General features: G+C 38.6%; 1 protein-coding gene across 1 annotated transcript in view; it reads left to right on the top strand.

Annotated features, from left to right (window-relative positions):
• The first annotated feature begins 312 nt into the window (after nucleotides 1–312).
• POLN (DNA polymerase nu) overlaps nucleotides 313–14,672 on the top strand; it is a 103,077-nt gene continuing 88,717 nt past the window's right edge. Inside the window, exons 1-5 of the mRNA XM_010165470.1 lie at nucleotides 313–445; nucleotides 4,579–4,640; nucleotides 7,878–8,366; nucleotides 8,848–9,038; nucleotides 10,729–10,841. Of these exons, the coding sequence (XP_010163772.1) occupies nucleotides 313–445; nucleotides 4,579–4,640; nucleotides 7,878–8,366; nucleotides 8,848–9,038; nucleotides 10,729–10,841 (988 nt within the window). The remainder of the gene's footprint in view (nucleotides 446–4,578; nucleotides 4,641–7,877; nucleotides 8,367–8,847; nucleotides 9,039–10,728; nucleotides 10,842–14,672) is intronic.

Here is a 14,672-nt window from a genome sequence, read left to right as displayed (position 1 = left end):
AGTTTTTTTTAAATTAGAAGTTAGCTTTACTTAATAGGACTCCTTAATTTTTTATTGGTGTATTAAAACACTATTTCAAAGAATTTTCACTTAGTTTTTGTAAATTATTACAATTTGCTAATTTTTATTTACAATACTTGAAAACTGATAGGCCTATCAGGGAAGAAACGGCATTTTCTATCAAGGAGAATGAATGTCTGAAGATGTTCATATTTTGTCTTTAATTTCAAGAGAATGTAAGTGCAAATTGTTCTGTGAACCTTGTATCAAGCATGATTTGTGTGTGTTCTGTATTTAGGTTTAATCTTAAAAATGGAACAGTACACATCATACATAGGATGTGAGACTTCTGAAGTGCCTTTGTCTGATATCGCTCAGAGGATTATGACAGCTTTGCAGTCTATTCCTGTAGCAGAAGTTCAGACTAGCAGAAAAAATAACCAGAGTGAGTAAATCTTAGCCTATTTAAGTCTTTCTATTTTTGGTTCAAAAACCGAAACCCAAACAAAAAAAAACCCAGTATCAAATCTCTAGTCCCTGTTTAAAAAGAAAAAAAAAAAGTGAGAATTTAAGTTTCCAAGTTTAGAAAAGGGACTGTGACATTTGCTGGGACTTTTCGGGTTAAATAATGCTGTGTGAGTGCAAGCAGCTGGGATATTACAAGTACCCTCAATTTCATTGTTTTTTTTTCTTCCTTTTCCTGCTGTGTGGTGTAGAAGTAGATGAGAATTTCAACTTGTTAATTAACTAATAATGTAAATTAAATGTACATGTTGACTTGACTCTGGACTAGATATTTCAGGATTGCTACAGGTACTGGGAACTTGCCAGAAGGCGTGTGAACTCTCCAGACTCATGTCTGTCCTTTAAACTCATGTTCATGTGCCACTTGTGAAATTCTAGGGGGAAGAGAGAACAGAAGTCCCAGTGATAGAGGAAATTAGGTAATGGTAAAAGTACCTCAGCACATCTTTGGCTGTTGAGCAAATCTTCCTCAGAATGTTGTGGACACTAGGGAGGTTTTGCAAGATGGAATTTTTATTCTCAATTCTGTGCATTTCATAGTCTGCCACTCTCGTAGCTCTGGGAAGAAGTAGATAGAAAGTTAGAATTTTGCTCAGTTTCATTTGTCTCTTTTCTCCTGAGAACTAGGTCCTGGAACATTATCTGGTCAATGGGATTTAAAGGTGGTGTTTGTTCTCATGTAAGTGGTGTTTGTTGCAGCCTCAGTTTTATGTAAATAACAGTCCGGGTTTTTCTTTCAGTAGTAAAGTATTGGATCAGTGGAGCCTGATGTGTAGCAGTGAAAAGGGCAGTAGTTCATTGCTGTGTAAATCAGTGATATCTATTTGAGGAAATAATGGGATTCATTTTAAAGTGGTTGGACCAAAACCCAGATAAATCAGATCTTTTCTGCTTCAGCTTAATTGCCATTCTGCTTCTCTTGCTACCTTGTCATTTCCCCTTGCTTGATTTTCCTGTGCAATGGGTTTTGTCCTGGCTGGAGGAGCTCTCTGTGCTGTGTGCTATCTATATCGTGTTGTGTTGTGTGCTCTTGATCCATTCACTTCCTGTCGATCTGTAAAATTACAGGTTCTCTTTTTTAAAAAACACCATGAAGGTATCTGGTATCTTTAACCAAATGAGCTTGCTGTCTTCTTTGTAGTGCAGCTAAATCCTTATTCACTGGGGAGTGAAAGAACAGTATGAGCATTTAGTGGCAGCAGGTCCCATGACTAGCTTTTCTTGCTCTTGTTTTCCATGTAGTAATTACACACAATTGTTTCTACTGTACAGGCTTAAGAACAAATTTGTTTGAATTGCTTTTAGAAAATTGCCTATATGCATAGCTTTAGCTGATCATCGTGGCTCTGGAGAGAAGAAAAGGTTTGCCTTCCTTAAAAAAAAAAAACAAAACCAAAACCCAAACAAACAAATCCCCCAAACCTGTCATGTTAGTTGGTCTGTTTCAAACTGAATTGAACTACATTTTATTAATAGTTCTTTAAAGATTAAATTCTACTTACTGGAAAAACTGTTTGTCTTTAGAAGGTAAATATAGTGTTCAAATAGGACAGATAATCTGCAGTGTTGAACTAGGGTGAAATTCTGTGGTTATCTTTGCAGTAGAGCTTGTAATGGTTCCATGTAGCCTTAAGGAGTTTGAAAGCATGGATGGTTTTCTGCTGCCATCTGGTGATACTTTTTCATAAACCAGAGATTTGAAGCAGCTTAGTTCTTTAGATACCTGCCATACTGAATACCGTGTGCTGCAGGAGAGAAGTGTAATCTTCATCTTCTCTGGAGAGTGAGTTTGTCAAGAAAAAGCATCTAGCTATGAAACAATTAAAAGTACTGAACGTAAACTCAGTTACTATAATTTCAATTTTGTTGTTGTAGGAAGTGGCAAGAAAACCATACCTAAAATGTTTGAAGCTACAAATACAGCTCTGCCAGATTCACTATTCTAACAGCTTGGGTTTGATGTCTGATCTGGAGATAAATAACTGGTTATACACATCCACCAACATGAACCTGCGTGTAATACTGTACAGCAATAACCTTAGTTAGTTCTGGAGACTAAGCTAGTTACTCTTTGAAAATGCTTTTTTTAGTATTTTAAGTACAGGATCCTGGTTTACCTAGATAAATTTTTTTCGAAACAGTTTCAGGAAATAGATCACCTTATGCTTTGTTTGACATTGGTCATCAGTAAGTTACATTCAGAATGTGTCTTGCTGCTGGTAATGCAAATTTCATAGCTGAATTCGTATTAGTGGAGTGTTGTGCTTGGTATGGACCAGAGTTAGAAGGGGAGAAAGAAAGGGAGAAAATACATATTTTGCTCATGAGGTGTCTTTTGACTGGGCAGTAAAAGAAAAGAATCTAGAGATAAAGGCATCCTAACTAATTGCAAACTCTAGAGAGTGCAGTTCTCTTTTCCCTCCCCCCTTCTTCCTGTACTTACCCAGTTTGTAATTATCGCCAGGCTCTTCCCATGTTCTGTTGTTCCAGTCTTCACTTGTGGTCCTGCACTCACTCCCCTCACCTGGTGAGATGGGATGGGAGTCACAACAAAGGGGCACAGATCAGGATGAGGACAGGGATGGCTCACTCACCAGTTATGGTCACGGGCAAAGCAGACTCAACTTGGGGAAGAAAAATCAGTTTAATTCATTGTAAATCATCCGAGCAGCCCAGTGAGACATAACAACCACATCTTTATTACACCTCCCCCCCACCCCTCCCTTCTTCCTGGGCTCAAATCACTTTGCTCCCCATTTCTCTACCTTCTCCCCCCCAGTGGCACAGGGGACAGGGAATGGGGGTTCAGTCAGTTCACCTCTGCCGCTCCATTGTCACTCTTCCCAGCATGAAAGTCCAGGAACAAGATGTTCCAAAGCAAGCTTCCCATGGAGTCACGGACCTTTTCCGGCTCAGCTCCTGGCGCTGGCATGGGGACATCCACAGGATGCAGACTCACCCCCCCACTCTGGGGATCCCCCTTGCTCTGGCATTGAGTGTCTCTCAGGGTCTCAATTCCAGTCACACTTGCCCTTGGGCTCAGTTTCTCTGCTCCAGTGTGGAGTCCTCCGTGTCCTACATGTGGGTCTCTGCTCCACCATTGAATCGCCATGGACTGCAGGAGACTTTGTTTTCCCCTACTCCATCAGGTGAACTGGGTGTGGGTCTCTGTCTTTTCCTCTGGCAACGAAGCTCTGTCTGTCCTTTGTTTAGGCTGATGGTTGTCTTTGGTCAAGGCAATGGCCTCTCTTCTGGGTTCACCTCCACCTACCTCTTTCCAGGGCAGCACTTCCCCTCACAAATATGGATTCACAGAGGCGTTTCTCTAGTGCTCATGGGCTCAGCCTGGGCTGAGGGGTCTTCACCTTGGAGCCAGGGGAGCTTTTTGCTCTCACAAGGTGGCCCTTCCCCCACTACCAAAAAAACAACCCCTCCCCCCACACACACAAACCCAACACAATCAGGAAGAGGAACAATGTGAAAAAGTTATCGTCTGCAGATGAAGCATGATCAGTTCTCTGTAGAGCATGATATGCTAAAATAGTGTTTTACTGAAGAAAATTATTGTGGAATAATACTGCCTAATTCCAAGAAAACAGTTACACTGTGTAAAGTAAAGTGTATAGAGTTTGTTTTTTGGTAGGTTTTTTTTTTTTTTCTTCTTGCCTATGCCCCTTTTCTTCTTGACTTTGACCCAGATGGGATGGGTTTTTTTGAAAGAAGGAAATATGTACATTTATGGGACTGTACTAATGCCTCTTCTGAATACTGTGGAAAATGTTTGTCTGCTTTGTAGCAAATTTGAATTAATTTTTTCTTAATGGAGACAGAGCACGGTTTTGCATATGAATATTTAGGAACCTGCAGGGCCCTTTTAAGCGTGAATGATACTAATTTGAGTAAAATGGTTGTCAGAGAAAATTTTATTGCAATTATTCTAGGTTTGGTAAAAGTGTCAGTAATGTAACACTGTATGTAACCCAAGTTCTGTGCGTTGCTCTCAGATTCATTTGTATTGTAAAATGTTTCCCATTTTGTTTTTTTTTTTTAAAGGTGTAGAGAAGACAAAGGAAAATAAACTAGGTGATAAGGATGCACATCTGAAACATGAAAAGGCAAGCATATTGTAAGATTGAAGACCACTAAAAGCAGTCTTTTTATAGCAGGTTTGAAACTGTTAAGAGAGTGGCTCTTTCATAATAAGCTTTATCGCAACATGTTGCATACACTTAGAGTTCAGATAATTTTTCTCTGTCTTATTTTGCACTTGGCAGCTATTCATCTATGACAGTCTTGGCCCCTCTTTTTTATCCCTTTTATAGGAAGTTAGTCTTTTGACAGACTGATGAGGAACAAATGAAGCTGCCACTTCTAGATAGGTACTAGGGTTTAAAAATGTTCTTAGACCTCTGTCACTGAAAATCACTAACAGATAGTCATAAAGGAAGCTGATTGATATGAAAAATTAATTACTTTGTATTAGGAAGTTTAATTTTTAGTTCTATCATCTCTCTGGATTTGGTTTAGTCTGCGTGCGAGTGAGCACCAGTACAAGAATGGGAATGGATAACTGCAACGGCCCCAATGCAGGCCGTGATTGTAAGATCTGTGGAGTTGATTGATGAGTTGCAGATACTGCAAATATACTCCTGTCCCAGCTGCAAATTTCATAGCCTTCCTTACTCTGACTCTGGTGCATGTTGCGCACTTCAGGGAGTCTGTTCAGGTTGCTCAAGATGCAGGAAACTGGCTTCTGTTGTGGGGTGGGGTAGTTTCCTACAAATGAAATTGACCTATAGATAGACATGCAGCTGTGGGCGCATGTGGGTAGTAGCAGGACCCCTTTTTCTGCTGATGAGGTGATTTTGACTCTCTACATCTAGTGAAATTTTCCTACATCCACACATAAATTATGAAACTATGTCCTGGGAGTTGTTTTCTCTACTTCCAGCCATGTCATTAGTAGATCAGTTCTTCCTGGAAGCTGCTGTTTCTCTCTGTGGTTAATTGTAGTTCCAGCTGTATTATTCTGACTTGATAATTAAACTTGTTTTGTTCTTATTTTTGAACCTTTAAAAGAATTGCTTATTCCTGATTCTATAATTACTTGAGTGTCCTAATTCAAATTCTATTGTGTTGAACAATAAAACTATTTCCAGTTTGACTGGAGAATACACTTGAGTGAATTACTTGTCTTTCTACAGCTCTTAAGTGTCTGATCCTTCTGTGATGTTATTTTTCCACTTCTGGTAACTTTTTATAGTACCCACTTTTTGATTAGCATTGCCTAAGTCCAATTAAATTGTCTTTGTTCAGAACAACCACTGTTCATTTTAGTGGTAGCAAAAGCTTAATTAGCTCCCTTTTTCTATTTACTTAGAACCTGTTAATTGTACTTTTGCTGTAGAGTTGATGCTGTGAAGTATGATCTCAAACAGTCTCAGCCGTTTTCTTCTTTTGACTCCATAGTTCTGAGGTTCAGGAATACGGGAACTGGGTTGAAGAATGTTGCAAAACTAGAAAAAAACCCCAAAAAACTGTTGGCTTTGTCATTCTGGCTTGCTCAGACAATACAGATTGAATAGAGATGGACAATATCCTTTGATCATGAAAACTATCGTCTTGGGGAATGGATGGGAGCCCTGCACAGCAGTGACTTGTGGTTCTTTTGAAGTAAGAAGGCCTTAGTTTTTGGAATGAAAATGACAGCAGAGGTACTGAAGGAAACAGGCTGTGCTACAAGAGCAGAAAATATAGTAATTATGAGAGGCTTCAGTTACTTTTCAGTGGAGTGGGTGAATATTTTGCTTATCCATGTTGCTGAGACTAAAAATTAGGAGAAAACTGCTTTGTGGAATGGTTAGAGGACTCACAAGAGAAATTGATTTTTATTTGATTCTGTGTGAGGTCAGGTTCACAATCTTCCTGATGAAAGATGCTCTGACAGGGACTATAAACTTTCTGAGGCATTATAAGATAAGTCACTACAGGAATGTTTCATTTCAAAAAAGGAAGTTACATACAAATGAAGGAGCTTTTAAAAGAAAATATATGGATTTTCCCCTCCAAAACCAAAACATTTGTAGGTGGTATAGGGATTTATTCAAAACAGAATATTGGAGACTTAAAATGAATACTAAAATCTGTCTGGGAAGAATAAGTATGGCTAAAGACAGTACGAAGGAGACTACTAAAAAATGTCATCATGTGAAAAGCTGAACTTCTGAGAATTTGTATTTTATATTTGCCCCATTTGAGTAATTTAAATGTAAATATACAATAGTATAGGCAAATAAACTTTGAGAAGCAGCTTCACTAATGCATCCCTAATAATACATCATCTTTTCAAATGCCTCACGAATTGAAATCTTGCCAGCTCCTGTAAGACTTGTAGATGTTCAAGGCATAAGAGGAGTATTGAGCAAAGATAGAACTCTATATACCTGCAAATAGTTAAACACACATTTGCTCTGGGGAGTCTTGGAAAGGTTGTGATTTCCATTCCAGAGTCTTTGTTTATGAAATCAAGACAGTATCTGTCTCAGCTGAAAACATTATAGAAGAAACTAGCAAAATAATTAGTAAGAAAATACTAGGACCGGTAGTATACCAAGGAAATTCCTGTAGGAAATCGAGGATCAAGGAGTAGAATCATAACATTGCCATGCAAATTCTTGCTTAATAATATTTAATAGCATACTGCTGCAAAGGGATCCAGGGACTACCTGGAGTAGGAAAGCTGTTCTGGGCACAGTGGATTAAACAGAATAGAATATAATATTTATTCATACACCTGATAATACTTCTTCAGTGTGACTTTAGTATATATTTTTGTTACATGTTACAATCTTGTAAGATGTTTGAAGAAGTTGGTGGAGATCCAGTTGACTCAGTGTACTTGAATTTCCAAAGCAGTCATTATGGTCCCTTGCCAAAAGTTCTTTAAGTTTCTCTAAGCTGTCATGAAAAAAGCTCTGAATATTGAAGCTAAAGATGGAAATGAATGGTCTCCTCTCTTCAAAGAAAGTCACTATGGAAGACAGGCTGCTGGAGTAGATGCATCTTACAGTTGTTAATTTGTCATTTTTAGTGTTGGACTAAGATTAAAAAACAGTGGTGTTTTGGGTGTAAGCAATATCAATCAACAAAATAATATTTACTGATAAATACTTAAATTTTGTTTTATGTAGTATGCTACCCCTAAACTGACTCTTTGTTTTGTTAGTATCAACAATTTTTTAGTAGCATATCACTTCATTCAAAGCTTATCTAAATTAAGTCCTTTACATTTATTTTTATTTCTCCTAATAAGTTGAATAATTGGTTCACTAAAAAATTGTGAATTTTTCCAGGAGATTCATGATTCCCCAATTACCTTATTGAAAACATCTGCCAGCCCTGAAATAAGCACTACTGGTCAGACAGTCAGGACAGTACATACTGATGAAATGCTTTGCTGTCAAGATATCAAAACAGTCAGCTATTACCAGGGTTTAGACTTGCCAACATGGGGATATAGAGAGAGAAATCTTTCAGGAGGAGCAAAAAATCTGAAGGGTGGTGAAAAGAATGTAGCTGCTCCCCTTAAAAGAAAGCAAGGTGTACCTGCATGTTGTTCAGAGAAAACAAGAAGATTGCCTGTGAAGACTTACACTTCTTCACCTGAAAGAAGATACAACTGTACTTCTGGACAAGCAGAGTCTTCTGGAAATTATCCTTGTGATATCAGGAGTTTGGGATGTGAAGAAAAAAGACAATTGCTTGCAACTATAGAACAGGCAGTGGCTTTTGTAACTACTATGATATTTCAAGATGGTTCTTCACAGCTCAACTCAGAGCAGGTTAGTGAATGATGTGTTTGTTTAGAGTCAGTTTTGTAGAACCATTTGAACTTTGCGTGTGACTCTGAAAGACAAAAACCATGTTCACGGGGAGCCTAGAACCTGGACCAGGTTTGTGTGTTATTGCTGTATTGTATATAAATGTAAAATGAAGGAAACCTTAGTATTTCAGACTACATTTTATTTTTAGTTATTAAATAGAACTTAAGAAAAAAAAATGAAACCACTTGGACTGAACAGGCATTTGTGTACTTAAAGAGAGGTTGTTTGAATTAGAATATTTTTTTCCTGCTTTTTACTACATCTGTCACTGGATTTTTGTTTCAAGGCTGAAACACTTCCATCTTCCCCTACTGTGTCAATGATGTGTGCAATAACCAGTGTATGTAAGAGATTTCATATTATAAAATATTCAGGAAATTGTCTTTATAGGAGTGCATAAAATCTGTCAGGAAACACTATTTTAATTATGCTTTAACAGGTCTTGACCTCATCGGTAAAAGGAGTTGTTGTGTTAGTGAAGAATCGGACTGATCATCCTTGCCCTTCCAGTTACTCTTCAACTGACTGTGCTTGGGATGCTGCTAATGAAAATGATAAATTAATTTATTTAAAAATTGAATGGTCACCTCTTTGGCAACAAGAACAACAGGCTCACAAGAAATTTACTTGGTGAGAGTTTGTAGGAAAAAATACTGTTTTGCTTTACATATGCCTTTAGCAACAATGATGTTGGTTGGCCCAGGCTTAAATCTTACACATCAGGCTCATTGAATTTCATATTAGCTGTATTGGTTCTGTGTCAAGCCTGGGCTAACAGAAACCAAACAGGAATAGCCCTGCAGAACGAGGTTGGGGTTCCGGTAGTAGCTGTTCACATTCACTTAGAAATCCTTTATAAACAACTTACACCTATATGGCACCAAAAAATATGATTAATCCAGTTTTATCTTTCTTGTATCTTATCTTCTACTTCCTGAACTGCGTTTCTTATCTAGTATGTTTTTTATCTAGTCTTTTGAGATCCCAAATGATTTTTTCCTAATATTCAGTAATAAGGTTACATCAAAATTACAAGATATTTTTCTAAAGGAAATACTTTATGTATCTGTTTAATAGTTGGACTAACTTTTTAAAAAAGTTGGATTATGTTTTAAACTTCCAGTTAGTGTAACCAAAATCCATTTTTATTCTTTACTATTGACTTTGAAATAGTATCTCATAAAGGGAGAAATGAGAAGTCAGTCTGATTCTTAGACATAGTAGTTGCATATTAAAACTTCATTTGAGTATTTTATGACTTTCAGTAATTACTTTATTGTAAATGCTGAATTTGGGTTATTAAATTACAAAGCATTCATTTGCAAGATGTTGGACTTGGTTGTTAGTTGCATCTTTGCCACTGCTCCACTGTGACTTGAAACAAATCACTTCTCCAGCTGTAATACTGGAGTTATATGACAACTAGTTTAATAACTTGTTGTTAGTTTGAATATAGGTGGTTCTGAATTGAGAATAACATATCAATAAAGCGTGTGCATATGAACAGTAAAAATTCAATAATAAAGTTGAATAAGTGTATTAGTATTTAGATAAAACCATAGGTAATTTTTTGTAAGAATGGTGCAGTTGTTTAATAGTGGATCTACACTGTATACAATACTTCATGATCTACACGATTTCTAAGATGTCCAAAAACTTGGTACTGTGGTTGCATACCACCAAAGGTAAATGGATTTGAGAGCTCTATAAAAATTATTTTTTATATTGCTCAAAATAGAGCTTTTTTAAAAAATAATAATAAAAAAGTAAAATCTATATACTAATATATATAATCTGTAAAATCTATTTTAAATAGCATGGATGTAGGATTTATTGACATTTTCAAAAGGACTGGAGAAATGTGACGAAGATGAAGCATACTAGATTTAAGTAGCACATTAACACTAGGCAATTATGGCAATTTAGATTGTCTAGTAACTTTTAAATCATGATTTTACAATACCACGTTAACTCAGAAGCCTCTGTGATCTTATCTGAGTATATTGAAGTATTATGGGTGTGCCAGTTGCTGTTTCAGATTAAGATTGCATTTAATTTTGAGTGTCAAATAAGGATTTGTTTTCTTTATAAACGCATGGCAAGGCGTAGCTGCTAGGATGTTTAATTTATTATAGAATGAAGCTTCAGGTATTACTGAATTAAAAATTTAATATTCAAATACAGTATTCTGTTCTTACAGGAATAAAGAAATGTCTTGTGTTAACTGTTTAGTATTAGGTGCTAATTAAATGCATAAAGTAAATAGATTCACTAAATGTAATAGTAACAGTGTGTGTGTTAATGAACAACTTCTGTGCAGGCAAGTGTTGTTTCAAATGCTACAAAGCAAAGTTCCAATTATTTGCTTCAATGCAAAAGATTTCCTGAGGAGTTTACTTCAAGTTTATGGTAATGAAATCAGCTGGAAACAAGGTAACTGTCTAATCTAATCTATGATCTCATCCTATAATCTCTGTGCTTTTGATGTTTCTGTTAAAGTCACTAAGTGTGGAAGTAACCAGGTTGGTGGTTAAGTAATATATTGGAAAACAGAGTTTTAGTAGCATGGAAAAGAGCGTCCTTCTCCAGGCAGGCTCTGACCAGAGACTTGGTATGTCGAGATGATGTATTTCTTCTCGGAGGAGGAACCAAATCCTTGAATAATTTAAGGATAGCTTCCAGTGGAAACAAGAGCTCTAAACACAATCCTGACTATAGCTGAAGAGGTTAAACTGCTTCACGTTTCATGTTCCTTAGAAAAACTTTCTCTGCTCAAGAGAAAAGGCTAAAATAAATTCCAGAGGTGCTCATAGTTGTCAGAATTAGGAAACACTTGAGTGGGTCCTTGGTTTTTTGATAGGAACAAATAAGACTCTTCTGTATGAATTTAAAAGCAACTACAAACAGAAGATAGAAGGTGTAAATACAGTGTTTATTTTTTTCTTGGTTCTAAGTATTGGGTTACTGCTGAATGAATTACAAAAATAAGTGTGACCTTTCAGGAAGGACTCTTTCTATGGAGAGTCTTCAGCTTGTGTTCAGCATCTGAAACTTTAATCAGTAAATCACCGTAAACTGATGATAATTTAGAATCTGTTGTGAAGATCTACACAAAAGACACTTAGCCCTGGGAATGGGAAGGGGGGGAAGAACCATCATGACATTACTGACACTAGTGACAGTTTTATAACCTGTACCCACAGGAAATACTAGATCAAGTTAGACCCTGTCTGATGAACAGGATTTGAATCTGAAGTTTCTAGTATCCAGAAGAATTATTGTCTAGGTTTTTTTAAACTTTTACTTCCTGTTACTTTTGTTACTTCCTCACACATTATTTCTTCTATGATGTAAAAAAAATCCCAACCAACAAACAAACCAAAACAAAACAACAAAAAACCCCCCACCAAACAAAGAGACAAACCCACAAACCCTCCCCCCCCCCAAACCAAAACACCCACCCTAAAAAGCCCCCCACAATACCCCTGCCTTTTTTAAGGTAAAAAATCCCATCATTGTAAATCAAGCAATCACTGAAATTTCTGTGTATGTCGTATTGGCTGCAGTCACTTGGATCATTGCACTCGTTCTGAAACTAGTGTAGTAGGCAGTGGAATTCATACCGATAGATTAGCCTGGCTAAGTAAATACAGCATGGGTTGCTGTTGGGATTCACTGATGTTTCAGAGTAGGAGGAGGACAGGACCTGAGTGCCATCTCATAATCTTGAGGAAAGTATGCTTTTATCAGCACAGATTCTGTTCATCTCAGCTTTACCCTGGTTTTGCTTCACTCCTTTCAGCTTTGTTCTGTCCCAGTTCCATATGTGCCTCCTCCTCGCCTTGAAGGTGTGATCCTCTTCCCTGGAATGAATTGGTGGCTGTAACTCATTACTGCTACACTTGCCTTCAGTGAAAGCTTTAATTGGGAAAGAAAGGATGGATGGTTGAGGGGTTTGATTCTTTATCCTTTTTCAGCTGGAGACTGTCTTGTGCTCATTGTAAACAGAGATAAGAGAAAAAGACCTTTGTATCTCGGAGACTATTTGGAAACAAATTCTTCCATGTATTCTTAGTAAGATGTAGTTATTATTAGAAAAATCAGTGCTTATTTCATGCAGTCTTCACTTGAGCTTGTGAATGTCCAGCATCTCACTAGACAGAGCCTTCTTGCAGCCCCTGGGCATCAGCTGCTGAATGTTACAGCCCACCAGTGAGGCTGTGTTGCTTAGTCTGCCTCTTCACAATGCATCATTTGAGTTCATAACAAATCTGTCTGTTACAGTTGTCAGAGTTCCATTTTCATTCCTGTAGGGGTTACTTCCTGCTGCAAGAGCAGTGGAAATCCTGTGGATGCATCCAAAGTTTGTTTTTGGAGTGAATGCAGAGTTTGACACTTTCTTAAACTGTATTATTCCAAGGCTGAGACTGTCCTTCCAGTCACAGAAAGACTCTCTTAGTACTTCTGTCAGGAGGGTATCCTTGAGAGGATTTCTGATGCTATTCCTTCGCAACTGTTAGCTTCTGAGGTGAATAGCTGTTTGCATTTGGAGAAAAGGACAGTGAACTACATAAAATTCTGTATGAGACCAGGCAGATGAAGTATCCTTCAGTTATCTGGCCATTCCAGCAGAACTCGATCTGATTCAGGGGCAATATGTCTCCTTCCCTAACATCTGAAGTTCTTTTCAGCAGCAGTTATATAAGTAGAAGTAAACAAGCTTGATTCTCTTCAGAATAGTCCTACAGCTGTAACTTGCATTATGGACATCAATGTTTGCTTCCAGGTAACTGAGTCTGTAAGGCTGCATAGCATGGAGTTCTCTACAGATGTACCTGTGGGTTGTTATTTGAACTATCTTAGGGGTTACTGAAAAGGATACTCAGATCTATCTTTGAATACATCGCAGAATCACAGAATTGCCTAGGTTGGAAAAGACCTTTAAGGTCGTCAAGTCCAATCATTAACCCAACACTGACAAGTCCTCGACTAACCCATGTCCTTAAGCTCTATGTCTGCACGGCTCTTAAACACCTCCAGGGATGGGGACTCCACCACTGCCCTGGGCAACCCCTTCCAATGCCTGAGAATCCTTTCAGGAAAGAAATTCTTCCTCACATCCAATCTCAACTGCCCTTGAAGCAACTTGAGGCCATTTCCTCTTGTCCTATCATTTGTTATTTGGGAGAAGAGACCAATCCCCACCCCTCTACACCCACCTTGCAGGTAGTTGTAGAGAGCGATAAGGTCTCCCCTCAGCCTCCTTTTCTCCAGGCTAAACAACCCCAGTTCTCTCTGCCACTCCTCAGACTTGTTCTCCAGCCCCTTCCCCAGCTCCGTTGCCCTTCTCTGGACATGCTCCAGCATCTCAATGTCCTTCTTGGAGTGAGGGGCCCAAAACTGAACACAGTACTCAAGGTGAGGCCTCACCAGGGCTGAGTACAGGGGTAAGATAACTTCACTGGTCCTCCTGGCCAGGCTGTTCCTGATAGAGGCCAGGGTGCTGTTGGCCTTCTGGGCCACCTGGGCACATTGCTGGATCATGTTCAGCTGCCTATCAGTCAACAGCCCCAAGTCCCTCTCTGCTGAGCAGCTCTCCAGACACCCACTCCCAAGCCTGTAGTGCTGCTGGGGGTTGTGGCCAAAGTGCAGAACCCAGCATTTGGACTTACTGAAACTCATGCAGTTGGTCCTGGCCCATCAATTTAGTCTGTCCAGATCCCTCTGCAGAGCCTCCCTACCCTCACGCAGATCAACACTTCCACCCAGCTTGGTGTCATCTGCAAACTTACTGAGGGTGCACTCCATCCCCTTGTCCAGATCATTGATAAAGGTGTAGAACAGGACTGGCCCCATTACTGAGCCCTGGGGAACACCCCTGGTGACCAGCAACCAACTGGATTTAGCTCCATTCCCCACCACTCTTTGGGCCTGGCCATCCAGCCAGTTTTTTACCCAGCTGTGAGCAGCCAGTTTCTCCAGGAGAATGCTGTGGGAAACAGTGTCACAAAGCATTATGGTTACTAGTTCCTCTCTTCTCTTCTTGGTAGTACTACAGCACATGTGTTGAGATTGTGGTTCAAAGGGAAATGAACCGGCACTGGGCTTGCTCCACCCTATGTATGTATGTGAACATGAGAGAAAGTCTGCTGTAAACACATATGATCCTGCAGGACAGAAGGTTTGATTTTTGAGAGCAATGCATTGTGCACCCATATGTGAATTTATATATACATTAAGCATCTCGGAATTCTGATTGCTAGG

This window comes from Antrostomus carolinensis, unplaced genomic scaffold, assembly GCF_000700745.2.
Source record: "Antrostomus carolinensis isolate BGI_N321 unplaced genomic scaffold, ASM70074v2 scaffold6360, whole genome shotgun sequence".
Lineage (NCBI taxonomy): Eukaryota > Metazoa > Chordata > Aves > Caprimulgiformes > Caprimulgidae > Antrostomus > Antrostomus carolinensis.
Note: the sequence above shows the minus strand (reverse complement) of the source record. Positions and strands in the feature narration are given on the sequence as shown.